The sequence below is a fragment of the Dromaius novaehollandiae genome, chromosome 1, assembly GCF_036370855.1.
Source record: "Dromaius novaehollandiae isolate bDroNov1 chromosome 1, bDroNov1.hap1, whole genome shotgun sequence".
Lineage (NCBI taxonomy): Eukaryota > Metazoa > Chordata > Aves > Casuariiformes > Dromaiidae > Dromaius > Dromaius novaehollandiae.
The window spans coordinates 54,750,501-54,776,242 of record NC_088098.1 but is presented as its reverse complement, the minus strand read 5'-3'; the positions used below and the strand labels follow the sequence as shown (position 1 = coordinate 54,776,242).

At 40.0% G+C, this 25,742-nt stretch overlaps 1 protein-coding gene across 1 annotated transcript in view; it reads right to left on the bottom strand.

Annotated features, from left to right (window-relative positions):
* MYH9 (myosin heavy chain 9) overlaps positions 1-25,742 on the bottom strand; it is a 73,025-nt gene that overhangs the window by 15,641 nt on the left and 31,642 nt on the right. The window contains exons 4-20 of the mRNA XM_026117880.2: positions 23,355-23,382; positions 22,434-22,527; positions 17,169-17,261; positions 16,355-16,418; positions 15,707-15,805; positions 14,346-14,489; positions 11,981-12,076; positions 10,679-10,797; positions 9,404-9,556; positions 7,407-7,580; positions 6,462-6,635; positions 5,767-5,881; positions 3,157-3,350; positions 2,688-2,809; positions 2,214-2,283; positions 1,502-1,662; positions 654-762 (exon numbers count right to left, since the gene is read on the bottom strand). Coding sequence (XP_025973665.1) covers positions 654-762; positions 1,502-1,662; positions 2,214-2,283; positions 2,688-2,809; positions 3,157-3,350; positions 5,767-5,881; positions 6,462-6,635; positions 7,407-7,580; positions 9,404-9,556; positions 10,679-10,797; positions 11,981-12,076; positions 14,346-14,489; positions 15,707-15,805; positions 16,355-16,418; positions 17,169-17,261; positions 22,434-22,527; positions 23,355-23,382 — 2,009 coding nt within the window. The remainder of the gene's footprint in view (positions 1-653; positions 763-1,501; positions 1,663-2,213; positions 2,284-2,687; positions 2,810-3,156; positions 3,351-5,766; positions 5,882-6,461; positions 6,636-7,406; positions 7,581-9,403; positions 9,557-10,678; positions 10,798-11,980; positions 12,077-14,345; positions 14,490-15,706; positions 15,806-16,354; positions 16,419-17,168; positions 17,262-22,433; positions 22,528-23,354; positions 23,383-25,742) is intronic.

Below are 25,742 nucleotides of genomic sequence, written 5' to 3'. Positions count from 1 at the left end.
CTGTACATTGGGGCAGTTCACAGGAGGTCAATGTAAACAAAAACCAAACATCAGCACTCTCTCTGCTCCCATATATTAAAAAAAAGCAATTTCATAGAAAAGAGAAGAACAGTTTAAACTCCATTATCTATTCTCATTTAGATGAAAAGTCTCATTGCTAAAAACTAAAAAGCAAGAAATCTCATAAATTTAAAAGACTGTATTTGCATGTGTTCACTATCTTTATAAAGGTAAAACATGTACAAGTCTAATAGCAAAACCAGATCTTAGTGCTTTCCTTTTGCTCTTACAGCTCCAGAGGAAAAGATAAGCCTCTCCCCATGTAAACAATCTGTCTTACCAAACTGACTAGCCAAGCAGTAAGTGGCTTTTCAAAGTGCCATGCCACCAAAGCAAGCCATCTTCTTCTAGCCTTAAAGTACTAGAAGATGCTTTTCTGCAGCATTAAACAAAGCCTTGCACTTGGTTTATACAGGCACACAGCACAGCTGTAAAATATTACTTCTGCTTATGATATTCTCCACCTAAATGAATCAATGTGTAGTTGCAAGCCAGCTCAGTTCCAAAGGAAGCATTCTTTATTCTGTTTCAGGATAAGAAGCTGAAAATGCAACCATAGACCCTTTGCCAAAATTGGAAAGGGAAAACAATACCTTGGTGAACAACCTCCACCATTGCCAGTTCCTCAGTTTCAAGTAGGCAGCACAGTTCCTCTGAAGCACTTTCATGGCTGTCAATTGCTGCTGGCGCTTGGCAAAGGCTCTGCAAAATAAGTGAAGGTCAGACAACAAAGAAAGCCACATTTGCACACAATTCTCTCCAAACTCTTTTTTGATACCTCTAAGTTTTATTTTCAGAAGGTCCCCTCCTAAAAATCAGAGCAAAGTTTCCAGTGAACATCCTCTAGCCTTTTAAGTCTTTTATCGCTCAGGTAAGACTGGTTATCTCTTCCTTTATTCACCTTCTTCTTTATTAATGTTTTTCCCTAATGCCTTCTAATCTGGAAAGCATCACTATTTATCACTTCACACAAGAAGATCTGAAACAGGGAGGTATGTTTCCTGCCAGTCAATTTGATGGATAATACTATTGTTTGTAGAATGTACCATTTGCAGTTCTACCTAGTAGTTTAAGAGAAATCCTACATCTCCCAATCAGCATTGTACTAAGACCTTTTCATTTTCACACTTGCAGTCTGCAGCTCTCCAGTCAAAAACCTTGACCATAGTACAGAGCTCCCACAGAGAGGAATAGACTTTACTGCTCTAAGTAGTGCATGGGATAGCAGTACACGGTTTTTCTGTAGATGCATAAAGCCAAGCACTGCAGCGATCAGAAAAACCTAACACAAGTATCAGCTGTTACATACAAAGAATGAATCATGGCCTTTAGGGAAAGAAATAAAAAATAAAAATCACTGCTAGTCATCTTTTCTGAAACTTGTACCTGAAGGGGAGGAGTATGCATGTGTATATTGTACTTAATAGAATATGGTCCTTACTTTCTGGCCAGGTAGCCTCTGCAGCATGCTTGGAAGCCAATAATGACATCTGTGATCTTCAGGTCTCTCTCTTCTTCAAGATGAGCAAGGACTCCAGCTCTGAAAAACACTTTACTCTGCCCAATTCGGTACAGGTTGGAATCCAGCTCCAATGCTTTGATCTAAAATGAGAGATAGAGAATATATCTCATACAAAGACTGCTTCATGTGAAGCATCACAAAATGTATCTGTCTCTCACGGCTGTAAGATACCCCTTAGCACCCGAAAGAGTCCCGTCCCAATTAGAGGAGCTGGAGCTCAGTCAAGCACAGCATAGGATGGAGGCAGCGAAGGACAGAAAATATGACAGAAGGCATTGTTTAATACAGCGTCACATCAAGTACTCAGAAGTACAAGAGTACTGTGAGAAACATGTATCTGGTCTCAACTGTCCTTTTCCTTTCCTAAAGGGAAAGGCATCTGTTGATTTTTCCTACTTAATTTTTCCTAGTCCTAACCTTTGCCAGAAAAAGCACCCCAGCCAGTTTTCCCTTCCTTTAAAGGAAAAGGAAAAATTCCTTTTGGAACCTCCTTCTCCCAGACAAAATATTTGACTTTAGAATTTCACTCTGTGAGTACGAGATATATTTAAAACGCCTATGGAATGCACGACTTAGATTTCCCCAGCACTTCTGTAAAATTTATTCAAGTAGAGTTTATGGGATGTCTTACCATCAGCACACAAGCCTGCTTTCCATCCATAAATCCTTTGGGAATTGCATTTGGAGTTAAGATTTCATATCTAAAGAGAACAAAGCATTAGACTAGTTAGACAGGTATCTCTGGAAACAGAAGATTTCAGTAATGAATTTCTATGGCAATAGAGTAATGAGTTTCTATGGCTGAGTTTGACAGCTTCTGGTATTGTTGGGGAAAAAAAATTGCATCCCTAGACAACAGGGTATGAAGCAGCAATCTTAGATGACGTCCTCTACCCCTCACCTTAATGAGATGTTTACTAGAGAAGAAGTCACAGATGCTCTTAGAGGCTTTGGGCCAGGGAGTAGCAAGAGATCAATGTTGTATGTCGCTGCCTTTCAAAACGGTGACAATTAAGTTTCAATAAAATATTTCAGTTTCCGCACCTATGTCTGAATTTTGCCAGGTCAAAGACTGCTTCAGATTCTTTTCTAAGGCTATCTATACCTTTGTCTGAATTCCTGGAAGACAACTCTGTTGGGGAAGCCTTGACGACAGATACGGATTCCCTCCAGCACCCCATTACAGCGAAGTTGATCAAGGACCAAGTGGGGGTCCAGTTTGCCAGCCTAGCGAAGAAAAGCAGATTTTAAGTAGCATATAACTTTTACATGAAAAGTTTATCCCCATACCCCTACCCTTTTTTTTTTGTTTTTTTTTAAAAGCAGCAAGGTCCCATTCTTTTCAGTGAGAAGGAAGTGAAGGTTCTTACACCATCTTAAGAAGAACTACAAAGATCAGTCTCCAAAATTCCAGCAAGTACGCAGTTATTTAGGGTGACCTTAAAAACAGATACTGAGAAAAGAGGCCCTCTATAAGATCCCTTGCAAAACCTGACAAGGGATATAAACCCAGTCATATTCTCCAGGAAGGCCATTTAAGACTGCATATGCTGAAATGTTACAACTGCCTTTACCTTTTTCTCATGGTTGGGGATGATGCAACGGACGAAGTTGGGGTTGGTGTTTCTCAAGGTAGCCATCAGTTTAGCCAGCTGTTCCTTGTAAAGCTGTCCCACTGTTCGGAACATACCCTTCCTGGTTTTAAAGGCCCCTGGCAATGCTGTATCTGACATGCCAGCCACCTGATCCAGCCCAACAATACGATCAACTAGAGAGAGCACAAGAAAGAACATTAAAATTCTGCCACAACCAAAGGAAGCATTGGAACATACAAAGAACATCTGGGTAGAACAGGATAAATGAAAGGAGCTGCAGGATCCTTTTTGCTTCATCTCTACACAGATGTTGACTCCTGTACAGTATTTGTGCAGGGATAGGAGCAGGAAGGAGGAAAAAAAGAAAAAAAAAAAAAAAGCAACAGCCCACCACAAGAAGTTTGAATTATAGAGTCAAACTTACTCCCAAACATACTCTACTGACACTCTGGAGGGCAGCTCCAGAAGAGCAATCTAGAAGTGTCACAACAAGTTTCAGATGTTTCTACTTGCTTAGGTTACAACGAAAAAAACGAAAAACCAAGAGTTTAGCTGCTAGCCCAGCAGAGTCAGCTATTAGTTAACTCTAATCCAAATGGGGCCACAGTTAGAGAAAAAGCCCAGCTTGATTCTTGTGTTACATACAGGAAGAACTGCCATGACTGGCCATATCTACTTGTAAACTGAGCAAACATGGTATGAAGTCATGACAGACAAAACTTCAAGATACCACTGTTTGAATTATTTTTGGAGTACAAGTATTCTATGACTTTGAGACTAGACAGTTGCATTAACACTGCCACTGGGATAAAGTCAGAACTCTCTGCCCCAACAGTTTTCTCCACTATGCCACAGTGACATCTAAGCACTTATGAAGCTATCATCTTGATTGGTGGACTCCACATACACATTTTTTCTCCCCAATAAAAGCCAACTAGATCTGAGAGTAGCAAGGGCAAGAAGAAACTGAAGTATTCTTTTTCCTCATTGCTATACAACACTGAGACAAAAAAACAAACTCAGCCACACAACCAAAAAAAGCCATATCCCTATAAATTCCCACACTCCTGAGCACATTTTTTATTAAGGGCTCCAAGCTACTAGTTCTCTTTAATCTTTAGTGGTTGGCTGATGCGGACTCTCAGGCTCCCTATCTTCACTTCAGAAAACATGTAACTGGCTTCTGATTGAAAAAAAATCCATCAAGAGAAGCCCCTACAAAATAAGGAACAATATGAGATAGACATTTTCATTTATACCTAATATTACTTTACAACTGTGTGCTTCCAGAGCAGCTATTAGAATAGGGTCAAGGTTGTCTTATCAGAAAGAAAAGAAGGTTATGTTACTAGATGACATCACAGGGAAATCCACAGAAGAGCGTCCCAGATTCTAGCTGGAACAATCCTCTTAAAATCTTGAGCCCTGCAGTCTACATCAAGATAGCAAAAAAGACAGTTGCTTGCAACAGAAGATTCAGCTAAGAACAATACATGAGAACTGATCAGCTGTAGTCCAGTTGACATGTCAAGTACAAAAGGATTTTGCCAGCCTCACATACCAAAGGCCTTGTTAGGCATAAGCTGCCGATAACTATTTGTCATGCCATACAAGTTACTTTGCCAGACTAACTTTCTTTTAAGCGATCAGCAGCTGAAGTCAAATCTCATCACTGGAATCAATATTCAACTCAACTTCAGTTCAAATGTAGTCTCAGGAATTTTCCTTCCAAAGCTTGCAATGAAATACAGCCTTGCTTGTTCTATGTTCAAATGGTTGACAGTATTTGCTTTCAGCTGTTCCTATGCAAGTCTTGCAAGAGCATCATTAGCACCTGAATTTATCCATATTTTTCATGTATTCACTTGCAAGGTGAGAGTTTGGCTTTTATTTAAGTCCATGAGGAACTACTAGCACAAAGCAAAGGTAAGGAACAAGAAAGACAAGCAGGTATAGCAAAGGGACAAAGAGAAGTTAACGGAAGCATGTCTTGCATGGTTCTAGGATGCATTACACACATGACATGACAGCTGGGTTTCTCAGTCACCTGGTTCTAGATGAAGAATAGGAAAGTGTTGATAGAAATAGGCTCTCTGAACGTTCTGCATCTCTGCAACAGACAGAGACGTCAAAGAAAACCCAAGACAGAAAGTGACAGCAACAGTAAGACTCAAAAGCAGATAAACCCAGAGAAGAAAGAGTAAAATACCAAATGACACTGCAGCAAGAACACGCTAGTCGCAGGACTAAAAGCCTAGGTTCAACCTCACATCTTGTGTTTGAGTGCTGCAGCTAAACCAGCTGCTGGGACATAATGCTGCATTCACATTTTAGGCTGGTGCTCTTGGTTTGGAGAAAGAACTGCTATATGAGTAGCAAGCTAAACATAAGTTGATGCATGTGAACCTTTCTCTTCAGTTACAGTAAACTTCAAATACAACATCATGGCCTAAGCAAAGAAAGTTCCAGACAAGGCTCATCTTGGTGGTGTAGTCTACAAGGAATAACGTAGCACTTTTTACAGGCTTTTGATGATCAAATAAATTCTTCCAGGTAAAAGAGAAAGAAGAAAAAGGATTAATAACGTACCGTCTTTCCACAGCTCAGACACAAACTTATCCGACGACTGGTGGAGAAGAGTAGCAATGTTGTCATTCAGTGGATCCATATTCTTCATCAGCCATTCATCTGCTTTATAATCCACCTAGAGAAAATAAATGTGTCAAGAAACTAGGGAGGATTTTCTGCAGCACAGGGTATAACAAGATCCTGCAAGGATAAAAATGAAGCAAAACAGATTATCAAATCATTCCTAGATTTGCTTTTCAAAGACATCTAAGCAAGTAAAGCTACAAATTCCAAATCCTAACAAACAGTTGCACAGCCTGTTCTGTCAATAAAAGGAATGGATATGCAATATCAGTATGCACCATCCAGAGTGACACAAAAAACCACTGCACTGTCACTTTTGGTGATGAGGTCTTGATGCAAGATTTCTGAAAAGTATCTCCAATTTTCACCAAGTCACAGAGAACAAATTTAAACTGATCTCAAGTTGACATGTCTTCAACTATATGTATAACCAGTACCTTGCAGGCAAGTTCCCTAGGCTGTGTAGAGGTCCACAGTGGTGGAAAAAATTCTGTAAAGTTTCCCACTGGTTTCCCATGGTCTCCCATACGTAGTCATATTGGGAATTAAACATTTTTTAAGAAACAGTAGTTATGCATCGGCAAATGTAGCAGATGTTCTGAATGTTCACATTTTACCTACTAATCCTTTACCTTGCCAGCATAATGTATGATACAGAAATCAGCTTTGTCTTTCAGCTGTTTCGGCTTCTGGAATTTGGGGTGGGTGCCTTGTTCTTGTACAACCTTTTCCACAAAGCTTTTGTCTGTCGCTTTTGGGAACCAGCACTCTTCATCCAGCAGGGCCAGTATACCAGGGGGCCCAGCCTTAAAGAGGGCAAACATCAAAACAGCATTAAATACATGACTACCCTCATGATTAACAGCTTTAGATGACTAGAAAAAAAGAATATGCAAACCTGACCACTATCACATCAGTTTAGCTACTTCTGTACTAATAGAAATTGCAAATAACCCTCCAAAGTCCACATCTGGATTCTGAACATAAACATAATTCTGAACATTCTTCTGCAAGGAAGGTCTCTTTCATGACAGCATATATTTTTCTGGGGTGTCTTAGAGTGAAAAAAAACTTTTTATTAAAAGGAACTCTGTGTGTAAATACAGAGACCATAGCAGAAAATTTCACACACTAGTCGTTACTATTGGAACAGCTACTATGAAACATATGGACTTCCAAGCTTCCTTAGTGCTAAATGAAAGCATCAGAGGTTTATGGCTTCTCATTGCACTTGCAGGCGACTAAGGTAGTTTTCACTGCTTATGTTAAGCCACAGTTACGCATCTAGCACCACGCATATCTAAACAAACCTAGACAAATTTGGAAGACGACCAAATGGCTAACTAGGTGATCTATATTCATGCAATACTTCCTACAGGAGGAATACTAACAGATTTATTGGTGATGTATACTTTCGGACAAGGAAGAAACTGTTTATTTCTGCTTCTAAGCAAACCACTGTCAGTAGAGGATTACGAAAGTTAGAAAGCTAGTTTCCAATCTACATTATATGTTTGATGGCAAAATTAATGCAGCCATTTCTTGCTACCTGAGGGTAGCAGAACAAGGCTTCTTACCGGCTTCTCTATGAGATCAATGCAGGGCTGCAGATCCAGGCCAAAGTCAATGAAATTCCACTCTATGCCCTCTCTCTGGTACTCCTCTTGCTCCAGAATGAACATGGTGTGGTTAAAGAGCTGCTGCAACTTTTCATTTGTGTAATTAATACACAACTGCTCAAAGGAGTTGAGCTAATGAAGAAAATGGTAGAGAGTATTTGAACAGTTGCTTTTGAAGACATACCTACTATTCCGTTAGCACTAAAGATCATATCTGTAGCTGAGAAATTCTAAGTGAGTGTTCTGTGTAATCCCTGAGGTGAACAGCACTTTGTAAATAACCCTGTTTGCTTATGAACTGCATTTCCCATCACATGTAACTACATCACTGCTACAGTCCCTATGGGAGTTCATACATACTGTTCCTCAGTCTTTGCAAAAGAATGCTTAGTCGTAAACACCAGAAGAATTACTACAGCTACTTAACCTGGGATCAGAAAAGCCTCTGGTTTTCTCACAAACTCTGAGCTGGCAAGTCCTCTTCACTGGCAATGGGAGCCTGAGGACAGACTTTTAAGCATGAGGGCTGATAAGCCCCTTTTTAATCCTCATGTATAAACGCATGGGGGAAGGAAAGTCAGGGAAGTGGCTTCTTCAAAACCTCCAGATCTCTTCAAACTCCAGGGACAAGACTAATAACCAAGCATGCATCTTCATGCTAGACTACACTAAATATAATGCAGCTGCTGCAGAGAATGGTCCTGTTTTTACTTCCTCCAAGTCTTTGTCATTCCTAACCACGTATTTCCAGTCCCTTCCTTCTCATGAGATGCAGCAACCATGGAACCAAAGGTAGAGTTAGATCAACAACCTGATCAGAGAGAAACAAAGCAACTTTTCTGTGGAATCGTTTTCAATTTCATGAATGAATTGATCCAATTCGCCTTTTGGCTGCACAGCTCAGGTGATAGGAGTTAAATGGCTGGAAGGAATGGGGATGACAGGATAGTTCTTTTCTCAGGGCAGCCTCTGGTTACTCCAGACCGAGTATAATGGGAAGCCACATTCCCAAACTGTAGTTTCGGGAGGCAATGATCTGGTCTAACAGTTCGCTGCTGCATATAGGGGGAGCTCCCACTCCCCTTCTTTCCCATCTTTCCCTACCTTTCCCTAAGCTCTTCAACTTCCACAGTTATCCTGCATCAGTTTTTATGCCCAGACTCCCCTCTACAGACTGACTAAATTATAAGCCACCCAAAGAAAAAGAAATTCTGCAGGACTGGTGAGTTGAACAGCACAAGGGGCTTACAGTGGTGTGGCCAGGAATGGCAGAGAGGAAAAGGAGCAAGATCTTTTTTGAATCAAGGAGCTGTTAAATCAGTTTAGCTGTTTGTGAAACCACACTCCTTGATCCCCTCTCTTCAAGCTGTTGGCAGAAAGGAGCATACATAGGCCAGAATATTTTTTTTGAATCTGATTTGGTCTACCCTGTCTTTGTATTTTTCAAAATCCATTAGCAGGAAGACAAAAAAAAGGGTTAGAAGCACTTTCTACAATGCTAATAGGTTTTGGTGGATCATACCTCAAATGTTTTGAGGCAGACTAATCAAACATGAAATATTACGTCCAATGGTGACCTATAACTCCACGGGGTATTTGAAGACTTTTTTCATAGGCTAGCAAACATTTAGACTTTGTAGGGTAATGAATCAAGAAAACAGAACTAAAGTTAAAATATTTGTGATGCACATGCCAAAAAAGTTGTAAGCACCAGAACATATAGCAACGAGAAAAAAATATTTCCAGAATCCATAAAATACTAGAGAATGAAGCACTTTGACATATTATTAAATAACTTATCTGTCAGTTCAAATCAACAGAGATCTCAAATACAAAAGTGAAATACACATCTTCTGCAAAATTATTCTACTCTTTTCAGATTTTAAGTGATTTTCTTCTGTGGTTCTTGCTTCACGGTAAACTGTGCAGACAACAAGAACCAGACATCTCCTTACCTCAAAAATCTCAAAGCCAGCAATGTCAAGGATTCCAATGAATGATGCACCCTGTCGCTTGGTCTTATCCAATGCCTTGTTGATACGCATAACCAGCCATCGGAACATACGTTCGTAAGTGGCTTTAGCGAGAGCCTCAATGGCAAAGTCAGCCTATATAGAAAAAAAATGACAAGAAAAAAAAAGAAAAAAAAAAAAAAAAAAATCAGGAGATGCATTATAGTCCAGAGCACACTGTTTTGGCACCAACAGTACAACTGTAGCCTCCTTTCTACTCCACCTGACTCGCTGAACAGTGCTCATTTCAGAGATTATTCACAATGAAAAACAGATAGCACAGTGATACTCCATAAACAGGAGCAAAGAATTTGTCCTATTAAATTAGCATGTCAGTGCCAAATTTCAGGATCCTGCTTGTTTGAGAAACCAATGTGTGGTATTCAAGAAATAAAAATGATGTCCAGTCCCTCCAAAGACTACAGCTTCATAGCATTTTTAAGGGGTTCAAAGAAAAGCATTAATTTTTTTTTGTAATTTAGGATTTGTGAAGCCTGACTTATTTTCCTCAATGACACTACCCATGATTGATGCAAAAATACTATACGGTAAGAAGACAAACATCAAAATGGAAATGCAGTCTGTGACTATTTCTAGATTTCATCTGGTGCTCTTTCCACTCCCTTCCATGTTATGGGGGCATGCTAATGAACACAGAGAATAAGGGTGAGTTCATGAAGCAGCAGCACAGAAAGTGGTCCCAGACAGACAGTAAACATGGGGGCTTTGCTCCACTCAGAAGGCAGCTAGCTCCTGGGTCAAGTTTTATTTAAAGCACATTCAGCACTGCTGAGTTCAAGAATATTAACAAACATATGATCAGTTTCAAGGCCGAGTGGCAAATTCTTTTACCCCAGCAGCTGACCTACTCAAAAATGGTGTTTCCTGTATTACAGCAACTTGGAAATGTCATCCTTGCATACAGCACTAAAGAAACCTTCTCCCTTGAGATAGGTAGTCACCAAAATTAAATGAGTCACATTCTTGTTTTCTTCAGATGAGAAGTGGTGCTGCAGGGAAAGGGTGATTTCTATCTCTATGCAGATCAAGCAAACAAATACTAGAAGTAATTTCCACTGTACATTATTCAGGTGTGGTTGCCATAAACAGCAACCATAAAATGGCTATTAAATGCTACAGAAACCTTTAACACATCTGTCAAGTCTTAATTTTGCTGCCACAAAGCTAAGTACTCATTCACTTTTACAGAATGCGTACCTGTTCTTTGGTCTGAGCTTTCTGGACATAATCTCGTCCAACCTTGATGCGAGGAGTCAGGATACCTCTAGTGAAATCCGTCACGTTGATACCCAAAAGATGAGACACTTTCTGAGCAGCTAAAAAGGAAAAGAGGATACAACAAGATCAGTGTTCCTTTGTTTTTCCTCACAGAAAGCAAGAGAAATTCCTGTAACTGTATTCCTAAGAGAGTCCTGCAACAGCTTCTAAAAAACATTAAGTGAAGTTCAGGTTAATAAGATGAAGCAAGATATCTTCAAAAGCAAAAAACCTAAAAAAACCCTACAATCCATACTACAGGTTGTTGAGCTTCTTCAGTAGCCACAGTGGTAAGTTTGATGCAATACTCTCGTAACATGAAGACATAACATGGAAGCTTCAAAAAGTTAACAGTAGTCTGCCATCAATTTAAAGATACCTATAAATAACTGACTTCTTAATCAAGCTAACTGTTCTGTCTTCATCTGCTGATTAGCCTTTGAGGCAACTCTATTTCAGATTAAAGATCTAAAATCAGCCTGTTCTCCCATCTATGACATCACTTAAAGCATAATTTCCAAGATAACAATAAAGCTAAAAATATAATCATACTTGCACAGAAATTAGTAGCCTCTTACCATATTTCTGCAATACATCAATAATGAAGCTCTAAGAGATAAGTCTTCCAAAATATAGTCTTCTATCATATGAAATGTGATACTATTTACACATGTAACAATGGGCAGTGCAATAAAATATATATGCATGCTTTAGACCCACCATAAATCTATCCACCTTACTGTTACGACTCTAACTACAAAGTTAGTGAAGAGTATTTCTTTTAATTCTTTAAGCAAGTCTGATAATACATGTTTGTAGGAGCCATCATTCTTACCCTGGCTAAAACACACACATTACATATTCCAATAGAGTAGCCCTTTTAATTTGGTCATGACTGTGCTTTCCCTGCCTAGTTCTGTCACAAGAGCAGTGCCACATTCCTGCCCGTGGGTGGCTGCAAACACACACTTGGCAAAACAATGCATATACTCGCTGAAGCATATACAAAGGAGCACTTCAGATCTTCCAATAAATAATTTACCTTATTAAAAAAAAAAAGTACACACACACACACTTACTTTTTATACATACACACACACACACACACACACAACTCCGACATTGCCTATGTACTGCAACACATTCTTCTGCCTGCAAGAACTTCTTGTAGGCTTTTTTTCCCCTTAAGATTTTTGTGTGGTTTTCTTTGAGGTGGAGTGGGGTGGGGAAGAGGTTGGTTACCTGTATTGTCTGGCATAGAGGCTTGATCTGTATTGCGCTCCTTCTTGAAGACGATATTGCCAAGCTGAAGAACACCCGAGATGACCCTCAGCAAACCTTTTAAAACAGTAGAAGCTCAGTATCAGACATCACCAAAAGCTCAAACCCTGTCTGGCATGGTAAGAATAGCATGTGTTGACACTTTATGCTTATTGACTACAGACATCAAATTAGAATAGGATGATGACAAGACTGGATGGGTGGGGACTGTCCTGAAATTCAGGCCCTTCTCAACATCCCAAAGACTGTTCTAGAATTTAGGAAAAAAACACTACGGATAATAAGTAACTCCTCTGTGAGACTCCTATTCAGGATACAAGACTTTGCCAGTGCCTCCTGCCATGCAAGACTATGCAGCCTGGGAATTTAAGTCATTCTCACCATCATTGCAGGAAAGCAGGAGACAGGACCCAGGGCCACGCTCCAACCTGTAACATTCACATTTTTTGATAATAATGTTTTTTCTGTTCGAAGGCCAAAATTCACTATTTTCTTAAGGACTACTTTTGAACACAGGGAAGAGCTAATTATTAAGAGCACAAAGCAATTAAGAGTAGGAATATTTTGTTCCTTTAATCCCATATCACTTTCAGTTCCCTGACCAAGGTCTGTAGTCATTACAGTTTATGAAGGGCAGCAGACTGTGAGCCAAAGTGCCTATAGTATAACTACTGCTAATGACAGAGTGAAACAACCTGCCCACTGCTAATGATGTATTCAAACACTTCAAATGGTGCACATGACAAAGGCAGCATCAGATGCTAAGACAGGAATAAAGTTTTCAATACTATAACATAAACTTAATTTCTCTCTCTCTCCTTCACACACACACATGCCAAGGCTCACTGCATAATAGCTTCTAGTTGCCTTGAGTAGGGTAAAGAGCCACTCACTTGCAAAGAGAACCTCATGCTAAAGACCTTCTTTCATCCTCTACTTTCTATTGTTTTTTTAAAACAATATCCAGCAGAGTGAACAAAGGCTCCATAGATGCTACTTCATGACTGACAGAAAAGAAACATACATGTTCGTAGTGGCACGTTATGAAATCCAACCCTTTGACAGCTGACTCTGAAGTCCCGGCACTCAGACAGACAGATTATTTTGATGTTGTCCCATATAAATGAAGACAGTGTTCAGACTCTGTACTGAAACTAAATAAGCCTATTGTCCAGCCATCTACTATAGGTATTATTCTTGTAAGCCTAAAGGAAATTTTAATGCACTTCCCACCTTGAACAGCAAGTGCAAAATATTCCAGCTATCTTTGCTGAAGTGGTTGGAATCAACAGCTCATTTATTTGACAGCAAAGACATGCCCTAGACCATACATAAAAACACAGCTCAAAGAACTGAGCATAGCAGGACATCTTGACAATAAATTAGGTTGCCAGTTCTTTAATTAGGCTTGGGCATACATGTCTTCACCTCCATATAGTAGTTTCAGTTTCAGATGATTCAGGATCACAATAAGTTTACCAGCCAGCGTACTGAACTGTAGATAATGGTAGGATGGATTTATAGTAGGCTGGACTGTGAAGAGCAATAGCTAAAGCACAGACACATATCATCTACGATCACAAGAGCTGCAGCCTCCAGCAGAGGAACCAGTGACCTCTTAAACCACCACAGATGCTTGCTCCAGTGTAGGGAAAGTCAATCCTGGTTTCAGAAGACCATATACATTTAGAAACCGAGATTCTGTGGAAGGCTGGTTCCAAAGCAGCGAGGCAGATTACACAGCACAGAGTTCTGGTGAATAAGTATCACTGCACTTTGTGCTGGCTGCCAGCAGTGCCAGCTTGGCTGTCACGGTACTGTGCTCCCAGAATCAGACAATATTAATTTCTGATCAGCAGTTCAATGTTAAGCTGGAAAGAATGACACTATGATGAGACAATTCTCAAAGTGCTAATCCAACCACTGCTGGACTAGATACTTAAAAGTCCAGGGGAAGAGGGAAAGCATATAGGTCTTGTACAAAATGAGGGAATTCTTCCATCTTGGACGTGTAATTGATCAGCTAGATAAAGAGCCCTTAGATTGGGAACAAAATTAGCTAACAGAAGCATGTCCTCATTGGCTGTTTAACTTCTAAGGCTAACTGCAGTAGCTGAAACTATGCTGGTAAATCCTGAGACTGATTGCTCCAAAGACACTAAATTTGCTACTTGCACACTGTTCACTATGTGGGGGTGGGGGGAACACCCCCCTTTCCCCACACACACACACACTCCCCAATAGGTCTAGAGCTCAATTTTCTTTAGATATGGTTTGTTCCCTCTTTCCATTCCTTGCATTGTCAAGCTCTTCAGAGGATTCATACCCATTTGCTCCTCATCTGGGATGCCCATGATCTTCATTGCTTCCATGGTCTCCAGAAACATGTCTTTGTCTTGCTGACCCGGGATTGTAACATGCCCATTGGAAAGGAAGCGATATTTGTTGTAAGGTTCCAGCAGCAGATCAGCTTAGGAAAGAATTGAAAAAGCAAAGTTAAGACCTTTGTTATGGACAACAAGCTACCACTTAGAGCAAACTTTTGAACAGCATATGTTGCCGGGTCAATCAAAGTGAATCAGCACCCCTTGGAAGGTCAGCTATAGGTACCTGAAGCTCACTTTAACATTGGACAGTAATACCACTACAAATCACTCCCAAACACATCCTGCCAAGACTGACTGGGTCTTTTTCTCCTGTACGATAGAAAAAAACAGAGACAAGACCACTTGTGTTACACCCTCTCCTTTCCAGCCAAGGGCTGAAGACCAGATTCAGGCACACTTAAGATCCTAGAGATACTTTTCAGAATTCAGGATATATGCTTAATTATTTTTGAAAAGCTGGCCCTTAGTTCTTTTTATTGTTCACAGCAAATAGAGATGTAACTTGCTGGATGAATTTGGTATCAAGACCAGCTTTACTGGCAGCAGAACATTTAAATTTTTTTTTTTCTCTAATAAAAGTAAGAGTGTTTCTGCTTTATTTCTTTCTATTACCTCCTCCGGAAAACTCTACCAAAGGAGTGTCCATCATTATTATGACCCATCTCTCTCTGTAAGAAGCAGAGATTAACTTGAAAGTAAATTGCCTTTAGTTTCAGATGTTGCTTGTTTCAACTCAGGTGAAGGTTAATATATTAAGCTCTTGAAATAGTAACAACTATAAGGAAAGGCCTCTCCTGTCCTTCCTCCAGGTCGGCTTACAGCTCTCACACAGCATAGGCTCTGACTAAGTAAAGATCTCTTAGGCTGAGATTTTAAAGCTAGGTGCACTAGGATCCTAGACTTCTAGAGCTGCTTAGATGCCAAATGCTTTGTTCCATTGAGTTAAATGCTGAGTTCATAATAGTAGGATCATTCCTGCACTGAAGGGTTTACACCATGCAAGACAAGACTAAACATGAGACAATGATTTAGGTAAGGAATGGTGTAGAGTCACTGCTGGCAAGGAGACACATACAGAAAGGAACCAATGAAGCAAGTTTTCATGACCTGAGAAGCACAGGGGGTGGGCAGAGGGATATATAAGTGTGGGGAGGAAGTAGAGGAAGGCTAACTATCTCTAAAAGCAGGAGGCAAAGCCAAAACGCTACAAAGGAACAGGAATAGGTCCTGGTCTACAGCATTTGGGATGCTCTGTCATTACAATGAGGGAATCCCATAACTACAACAAAATCATACTTACTCTTCAAATGCTCCCCTGCCCCAGACAGCAGGTAATAAAAGATGTGAAATGTTCTCTCCTCTTTGGCTTGACGAATTGCACGCGATTTCTCCAGTAGATCTTTACAGAGTCAAGGAACATAGCAGGATATATCCTATTCCATGGCAGGAGAAAAACTAGTACTACCTAGTGTTCTCCTCATACCAATTAATAGGTGACTTAGCGATTATCACGAGTAAACAACCCACTGAGCTTCTGGTCTCAGTTCTGCCAACCTCTGAATGATGGCTGTGATAAAAGAGGCTTAAATGATAAAAAATGATGAAGTAGCAGCCACCCTTCTCTACCTTCCTCGGGCAGAAGAGAGAATGGCTCATGAAATCCCAAAGCTATTCAACTTATCAGAGTTTACATTGCCATTCCAGCCTCCTAAGACTAAAACTCATTAATTCATTCAGAAGAGATTTCCATCATGAGCACAAAGGTTACAAAATACTCTATGAAGAAACAGGAGACTACAGCAGGAATCCTACTAGCATAAATTTAAATGCCTCCTACCACATTGTCGACTTCACAAAAGTCAGTTGTGAAGAGATTACTAGGTTCTATTATTGTCACACTGGACACCCTGTAATTTCTTTCTTTTAAATAGCTATATGGCAAGGATACAGGTCTCGATATTGGCTCCAACAATGTAGCCATTGACATCAAAGTTGATTCTGATGAACTTGCCCTGAGAAGAGGATACAAGCTTTAATATTAGAATTCATTCTGTCTGGTAACAGTAAATAACAAGGGCAAATAATTTTTTATTCAGGAAAGGAAATTCAGAACAAGTCAGGCAAGTTTTATGCAAAACACAAGGTCAGCCAATAGGCAATGCCTTCAATCACTACAGCGGTTTAGCAAATAAGACACCAAACACTTACCGGTAATAAGGGCATTCTCTGACAGCCTACAATTCAAATCCATTGTATTTCAGTCTAGATTTCTCACAACCAGTCTTTCTTCAGCTTCACATGCCATATGGCTTAGAGAGCACTCCCCCTTCCCACCTGCCCCTGCAATCTTATCTTCAGCCATTTCCATTAAGTTCCAGTCCTGGCTCCCCCATCTGCCTGTCAGACACTGTCCATTGCTTACCAGAGCAAGCAAAATAGGGAGCACTATTTGCTCTACAGGATTTAAACAAAAAAACAAAACACACCAACTTTAATCAACTGAGAATAAAAATTGGCATAGGCAATCCTGGCACAGGTTCAGGCTCTTTCGTACCAGACACTCACTCCAAACAGCAGCATTTTCTGGATAATTTGTTGAATGACATTTGCTTCCCAGATTCATTTAAGGGAAGTCACTCACAGGCAACTGTCCTATCCCAGGACAACAATTAACTCAAAAGCAGAATAAGTCCACCCTCCCTTCTTCTTCCCCTCTCTTTGGAAAATTTAGGATACAGACACCCAAGCTGGATAATACTCACAAATCTCGAGGAGTTGTCATTCTTTACTGTTTTGGCATTTCCAAAGGCTTCCAGGATGGGATTAGCTTGCAGCAACTGTCTCTCTAGTTCTCCCTAGAGAGAAACCAGAAATCAATAAAATAGGTAACAATTTGCTGCACTAAGCTTGGATCAAACCAGCACTTAAGATTCAACTCACACTAGCTTGGCATCTGTTGTAGAGAAGCCATATTAAACCTTAGAAGATGCTCCCTCAGACCTTCAAAGGAGACTTACTAGTTTTCTGGGTAAAACAGAATTCCATTCCATTCGCAATATGCCTTATTCCTTTCCTCAACACAAAGGTCTCCACTTACAGCACTGGCTTTCTGTTAACAAGCAGCCCTTAAAGCTACTTGACCGTAACATCCCAAAGACTTCCCAGGATCAAAGAAGAAGACCATTCATTCTATCCAAGATCATGACCACATCCCAGAAGTGTCTTGCCATCCAAGCAAGAAGAGTGAGAAAAATCTTAGTTTGCTATTGCAAGACAGCCCTGAACTCTGCTAGTAATAGGTTCATAAATCAGTTTGAAAAGCTCTAAAATAAACAGTTTTCTTGAACTAGAACATTGTCCACAAAACAAACACGGAAAAAACCTCCTTTGTAAGGAGACGTGTGCGTGCACGTGCACACACAGGAAAATTAGTGGCATCCCACAAACTGCATGATCACTTGTGTTCTACTGCCATACTCGCACACTTGTCCCCTCAAGGAACACAAAATGCTGGAGCTAAAAAAAAAAAACCACAACCTTTATCTCTGCCAAGTACTAGATCATTGGAGCATATACACCTTCCCCTGCAGGCTCTAGATATATCCCCTGGTTGTTTTTAAAATCTCTTGTCCTCTGTGCTAAAAGCATGGAGTTCCATATATTTCAAGATTACCTAAAAAGCTTCTAGCATTAGAAAATGACAATTTAGATTAATGTTTCTCCTTTTAACAACTGTCTAAGTACTCAAAGCTTCCTGATGCGTAACAGATGGAAATTGAGTTTAATTCTTGAGAACTGAAATTCATGGGCAAAACTTGAAAGGGTATCGCTAGAGAAAAATTTTTCCCATTCATTCTCAAGGTGCATTATAAAACAGGTCAATCCTTACACTGCCTCTCTAAAAATATATGCAGTTTAAAAAAAAAAGTGATGCAGAGATACCAAAAACTGAGCAAAGAACTCTAAGGTTTTATTTCTTACTTCCACAACCACTTTATGCTTGCAAAGGGCAGAGCCAAATATGACCCTCAGTCCCTGTAGAACTGCACATTCACAGAAGAGACAGCTGCCGCAAACACTTTCATTCACTGTCACATATACATAACAAGGGGTTTTAGCCCTGGAAAGGAAACCTAAACTGGAAGATTTGCTCTCTTACAACAGTGCCAGTGTGGGGCTTTGTAAGCAGAAAATCTTGAAACTAGGTTTCAGCCCTTGAACTTTTGTCAGTCACATTTCCCCCTCCTATTCCAGCATGTGCACTGAAGTTGGAATGCTATTCTCTCACCCTCTTCGTCCTCTCCATCCTGCAATGAAGTCCTAGGCCTCTGTTTGTAACTGCAATCTGTTGCTATGGAAGCGAGTGATGTCACCAACTTAACATTTCAACCCAACTAAGGAACACGGAGGGAAGAGATCAAAAGAGAGCATTTTTCTCTAAATAGAAGTCAGGCTTTGACACTGAATCTATTTTAATTATTTGGCTAAAAATGAAACTAGGGTCACGCTTAGCTACACAAGGATCAAAAGTTGATAGAAACATGTACACTACAGACCCTTGGCTATTTTTTTTAATACCTCAGGAAGAAAGTGTCATTAATGACATGTAGGTGTTGGTAAACTGTATTTTAGAAGTAATTAGGTCACTTCAACCAAAGGGCACAGAGAATGCCAGCTCAGGGAATACAGCATTATATGGCTGTGGGAAAGAGGAAAAGGCGAAAGTTGGTCAAATCAGTTCTCATAATTTGCTTCAACATTGTGACAGGGTAGTAAAAGCAAGTTCTCAGCATGCCACAGCAATGGCACATAAGATTAAGTAGTTGGGATTACTGTGATGTATCCATTCCTCGCTTCTGTGCACTGTAATGCTGTCTTTGTTTAGATTTTAAAGAAGCTTTTTTTTTTTTCCTTAAATACTGAAACTCATCTTAACTGAAGGAAGAGACTTCATTATTCTTATGTAATGGGCAATTTCACAAAGCAAAAAACAGTACAACACTGAGCTGTCACAAGCTTTCCAGAAATTGTCAGGTTCCTATCATTAATTGCAGGCCCCTGCCCTAAACCCTGACACAGCAAATTTATACAATATTTGGCATGCATTTGAAGTGTGTACAGTATTTCTCATGCAAACTGAGGCAATAACAGTCACTGGATCTGTTAGCCCTGGGTTGGGCAGTGCAGATTCTTGAGTACAGTCTTTTCCCTCTGCTCCAGAATTACACCACCAGTTTAAAGCAACTAAAATCCTTGATATGAACTTATACACTGAATTTCTTGTGTCTCAAACACAAACACTTTTTGGAATGATTTCTGTGCAAGATAGAAGTGTTGCCAGCCATTTCTTTTTCAGGAAATACGGAGAAAGGCATCCAGAAATCAAAACTAGCTTTAAAAGAAGGCAATAAAGAAGAAAAAGTTGTTTCCTCATTGTTTTTTAAACATTAGGGATTTGCTTTTGTAGTCTTTTTTGCAATCACATGAGAGATTCAAGTAACAGGATCTCAACAACATTGGGTTGGAGGTGGAAAGGGGAAGAGACTATCAATAACCTAACCCTCATTACAAAGATTTAGGCATCAGCAACCACGAATTTCCGATTAGCTGTGAACTTTCTCATCTTGAAAAGACTATTATGTGATTTAACAAGTCTGTGGAGAGGCACAGACTAAGAATGGGAAAACATCAATCCTGCTTCTATAAATAAAGTTTGATTAAATGAAAAAGTGGTTACATAATCAGATTCAGTAGGCCCTAAAAGCAGCCGTAATTTGCTTACTATTCACACCATGCATCTAGAAGCTATTTAGCTGAACATATATACTAATTCATTGGCATCAGTGGAAGCTGCCACTATCTCCAAAACAGAACTACAGCTGAAGAATATGTTGTATAATCCTGACCTCACTTGAATACTTGTGAAAACAGGAGCTTATGTTCAGAACTTTAGTAGAAGATAGTCAAGAAACTTTTCTGGTAAGTGAAGCACCAGTACTTCCTATACTGTCACTGGTTTTAAGTTCCATGCCTAATCTTGCTCCTCAGTGCCAGCAGATGAGTTTTTGTCTTGAGGCATAGAGACTTGGCACTACCATACTCTATTCTAAAGAGTAAGTCTGTAGTGATCAGAGACCTGAGAGTAAATGAATAAATTAAATTAAAAGTTTTGGTGTTCATAAGCCCTCATAATCTGACTCCAAGTCTAAGGTTTGTAAAGAACTGTTGCCTAAAGCACTCATTACAAATTAACATTTAAAAACACCAGTTGAACTCCTCTCTGGTAAGGCCAGTAGCTACTGTTTAATCACAAAAGTAGAGCAAAAAGTTAGTTGCAAGACTTCTCAGAAGATCCTTCAAAAATCAAACCTGGGCAAATCACATAACAAGCCCAACATAGGACTGTTTTGTTCTCCTAAGCAGATCTTTGTCCTGCTTAGGTGGTTGAAATTTTGCTCAAGGATAAGTAGTGAAAGAATGCTTAACTCAAACCCATGATTCTATTTTCCACATTAAAAAAAAAGGGGCGGGGGGAGAGAGAAGGAAAATGTTTCTAAATACAGCTACTGACAGCCATGGAAAAAGCTTTCATATGTCTGAAAGTTTGGCACGTAAAAAGTTATTTTTTTGGTTGGATTCCAGAAGCCACTTATTACAAAGTGTGCACATGCACACATAGTATTTCTGTGTGCAGAGATGCTTTCTTATTCATAAACTCTACACATTTAACACCTGCCTATACATTAAGCTACTAGGAGAAAACTTTTATGTAGAGATACAGTAGATGCACTTGGCATCTGGCTTTCATTACATAGCTCAGCACTGAACATTTCCCATGTGTTCAGCATTGGCTAACAAGCTCAGAGTCCTGGAACATCCCATTTGCAGGATAGCTTCCTGTGACCTTTCTCAGCAACCTGCACCCACATCTAACTTCTGGGAATAGAAAGCTGAATACCTAGCTAAATTTGTCTCAGTAGGAACACCACACATACTAGACATTCATAGTTCTAGGAGAGCCTGGTCCAGTCCTATTGCCATGGAGGAATGCTTCTTTCCAAAGAGTATACCTGGGAAAGTCCTGCAAGAAAAGCCTTAAATGCAAACTAGTATTGAGCACAGAAGATGAGTATTCTTGACATTATTTTAGTCTCCAATTGAACATCCTGACAAAAAGATTACTGTGCACCACGCAAAAAAAAATTGTGAATTGTCTATGGGATTGTTCTAGCTGCAGAAAGTGATATTGGTGTGGAGTGAAAAGCTGCTCAAAAAAATCACACAATGGGACAGAAAACGCATTCCTGGTGCAGAACGTGCAGTAAACGTGCAGCTCACCTACGAGGATACAACTGACGAATTCGGCAATAGTCCATCGGGGGAGAGGGAGGGGAAAAAAATATAAGTGAGACATCTTCAAAGTCCTCCCATCACCACCACCACCCTCCTTTCATGTGCTGCAATGCTTGGCTGTTCTCCACCCTTTTAATGTTTTTCTACAGTTTTAGAGTTTTCAGCTGACATCTACTAGCCTATCACCACATTCTCCACTTTTGAGAAAGCACATAAGAGCCAGCCCTAACATATGAAGGTATTGAAGAAAAGAGACAACTCCTTCAGGGAAGGATCAGTTTTAAACTGCCTTGATTGCTTACAAGTGATATGTTTGTGTAAAAAGATCAGATTGAGTGATGCTTCATTCACAGTGTCCTTAAACACGCTTGCCCATGAATCCAAGATGTTGTGGATGAGTTTATCCCCACTGTAGCTCCACTGAATTCAGAGGAGTTATAGCCTAGAGCAGTATTCCTTGGCTCGCATTTTATGGCAAACTTTTACGATTTCATAGTTAACTGTTCTCCTCATTTTATGATTTCATAGTTTACTATCCTCCTCAGTCCCCAGTAGACGTTTATATCTAGGCTTTTATTCGGTAACTTGGCTTTTACCAATGTCAACCAGTAGAAATTATGTTGCTGAAAGCCAGCACAGTACTACAGCACCGTGAAGATAAAGCTGGGTCTTACCTGGTCTTTTTTAGACTTGTGTGAGGAAGCAACATGAGCCAGATACTGAATGACCTTCTTGGTGTTCTCTGTCTTACCAGCTCCCGATTCACCTCTGTAAAGAAAGTCTGCAATTCATTCACGAAAAAGACAACAGGTGATATATTCGTATTTCTAACCCCCAAAGAGCTACAGAGCTCTTTAACTGCATTCTGACTACCATGACACCTCTGTCAAAACCAACGAAAACTGAATCACACTAGTGAGCGGTAGCAATACAGCTAGGACTGCAGGCTAGCCTTCAGCCAGTTTCTCACGGGGTGCAGGTTGCATGTGTGTATGCAAAGGAGGGAACGGAACAAAGAACTATGATTTACAGTCACATGGATGGTTTCCAAGTGGCTGAGGAATAATCTGGAGGCTGCTGTAGAGTTAGGGGTCAACGGCAATCAAGTGAATCTTTCAAAAGGAAGCCTCTTGAGTATAAAAAGAAACACCCTAACTCCTTGAGCAGAACTCACTCGGGCTTTTGGAGCCAACCAATTTCCCCATGCCTAGAAAAGCAACTGCTGTGTCAAGTAAGAGTATTTGTTGCTATATCAGCCTCGTCAGTATGAATGTACTTAAACACAGCAGCTGCATCAAATCTTACGGACTCTCCAAGCCATTTCCAATAACAAAACAGTAATTCCCTAGGAGTCTGAGCACAGGGGCTATTTCGAAATTGCCTTTCTTCCTGAAGTGCTCAAGAAAATTATTCTGCTGAAAGGATTAAAGGCACACTGGAGGAGCTTAAAAAGCCAAATACTTCCAAGACCCTTCAACATTACCCGAATTTACTGACCCCCACCCCCAGCACACTTACAAGTAAAAGAGCCCTCCAAACAAGATTTTTAATGCAGACGTTGATACCAAGACAAGCTGACAATTGTAACTACTCACGTGCAAAGGATGGACTGATCCTCTCGATCTAGAATAAATAAAAATAAAGAAATAATTCTAAAACTGTAGTCAGACCAAGACTGCTTTAAACTTAAATTTCTATGATGGAAGCATATCAACAAAGACAAAAACAGGAACTAGCAAACTCCAACACGCATCCTCAGAAATATGGCCAGGCAACCCCTTTTCTGGCAACAAGAAGCCAACCTCCCACCATTTGCCTGTCAAAGAACAGTGGCACCATCATAAAAACAACTGTGGTTTGCATCACAGTTCTCATACAAACAATATAGAGCTTCTCCTCCCACCCCCGTCCCTGAATGTTTCTTTATCACAGGGCTATAGTTCAATGTAAATCTACTTGTCCTTCATCCCACTCCAGCCCTCACTCTTCTAGATCCATACTGACTATGAGAGTTAGCAGCAGAATAGGGAAAACTAATTTGGAGGAGAGTGGTAGTGGACAGGGCAAAAAAAATCCCAAACTCCAAAAACCCCGCAGCAGAGGTTTTCACCCCCAAAAGGAAGACTGGAAGCCCAATGAAAAATTTTTGTTACTGATCTTATACAGAATGGAGTTGAAAACTGCAATGCTGAGCAGCAGCTTAAATCCTGTGCAACCAACTGATTCATGGCACCATCCTCTACTGTATTAACTGAGCAGCTGGTAACAGCAGAAACCTTTCATGCTGATACACCACAAAAGTCAGGAATAGAAAGACTGTATTGGATGCTAAGTAGCAGATGTACTAACTCATGGATTCAACTCCCAGCTGCCGATGACAACATCTTTCCCATTACAGAAATTACTGCTCTCAACCTACCCACCACTATCTTCTCCAACACCTTTAACTTCCTTTGAGCTTTCATCTATGACTCCACTTCCTCATACACAATCCTTGACTAGTCTTTCCACCATGCATTCATTCCACTGCTCCTCCACCACTTTTATGCCCACACGCTCCTTCTGCCTTCATTTCACTTTTCATTCCTCCCTCCCTCTCTTCCCCTGCTACTCCAGGCCACACCACACTGCTTCCCTATGTCACCAGGAACCAGCCAATACTGAGCAGACCACAGAGCGTCTGTGCTTAGTACCACAGCAGCTCTGACAGTTTGTAGTAGTAGTTACAGGGGAAGTGAGACCTGTTCAGACATGGAACAGACTCAGGCACTGCAGAAGTTATTCATGCACAGTCTTGTGTCACACAAGAGTTATGGGGACACCCGCAGAACAGACTGAACCATCAGACTCAAGATCTCCATTAGTTCAGAAGAAGGTTTTTTTCTTTCAACAACACAAGATTCTTAGCTTGTTATCACAGAGATTAAGACCTGAGGATGCATCACATCATCCAGTCTGAGAACCTGAGTATCACTGCAGTTAGATTTCATCCAGTTACTGTCATTCTTTCCTTTTCCCACATTAAGCTTGTATTGGACTAAAAGTTAAATCTCTAAAAAGACAGCAAGGCTTTAACATCCCTAAGAACAGAAAATTCATTGAATTCCTCCAGATAATTTATTTCAGTTATGAGTAATTTTCAGGAGTATGTTTCTGAATATGACTGCCTCCATATTTTAGTTACTGGTTCCTCCTATTCCTTTCTCCAGTAGCTTAGAGTAACCAAGTGCACCCAGTGCCCTCTCAAAGAGGTACTTAGACCATATAATTGAGTCACCATTCAAGCTTCTTTGTGCAAGATAAAGAGATTGAGCTCTAATGAGAGAAGGCTTTACAGTCAGAGAGAGTTCAAGTATCTGAAACTACTTTCTACAGCCTTAAACACTGCCAACACAAATAAATTTAGTATTTCAGCCCTAATCTCACAAATTCAACAGGAAAAACAAAAATCTATCAACTCCACTTATTAAGAGAGAAGTATATCTGGCCTTTGAACATATTTTCATGGAACAAGAAGAGCAAAAAAAAAAACCCTACCAAACTGAGATCCTACCTTTTCTTAAATTATTCTGAAACTAACAGTGGAAGCATCAGGTTCCCACATTACATATAGGTAATTCCTGTGCTACAGCTTCTTAACTAGAAACCATTTGTATGCAAACAAGTGCACAAAATTTAGAGGAAAATAAGTTGTTTTACCCCTGTTGATACCATTCACAGAAAGAATAGATCTACAAATCAGCCCTAAGACAGGAAGAAAGTATGTGGGGAAAAAAATTGCCACTCAGAAGGTTTTAGCACAGCAAGCTCTAAGCATTCAGAACTCGGTCTTGCAGCTTTACTAGCACTGCATATTAAGTTCTTTGAGTGCTGAATTATATTATATTTATTATTTAATATATTTTATATTTAATGATTTTTTAATATTATATATAATTATTGCATTATTATATTATGCCTTTAAGAAATGCACCTCTTTTGCT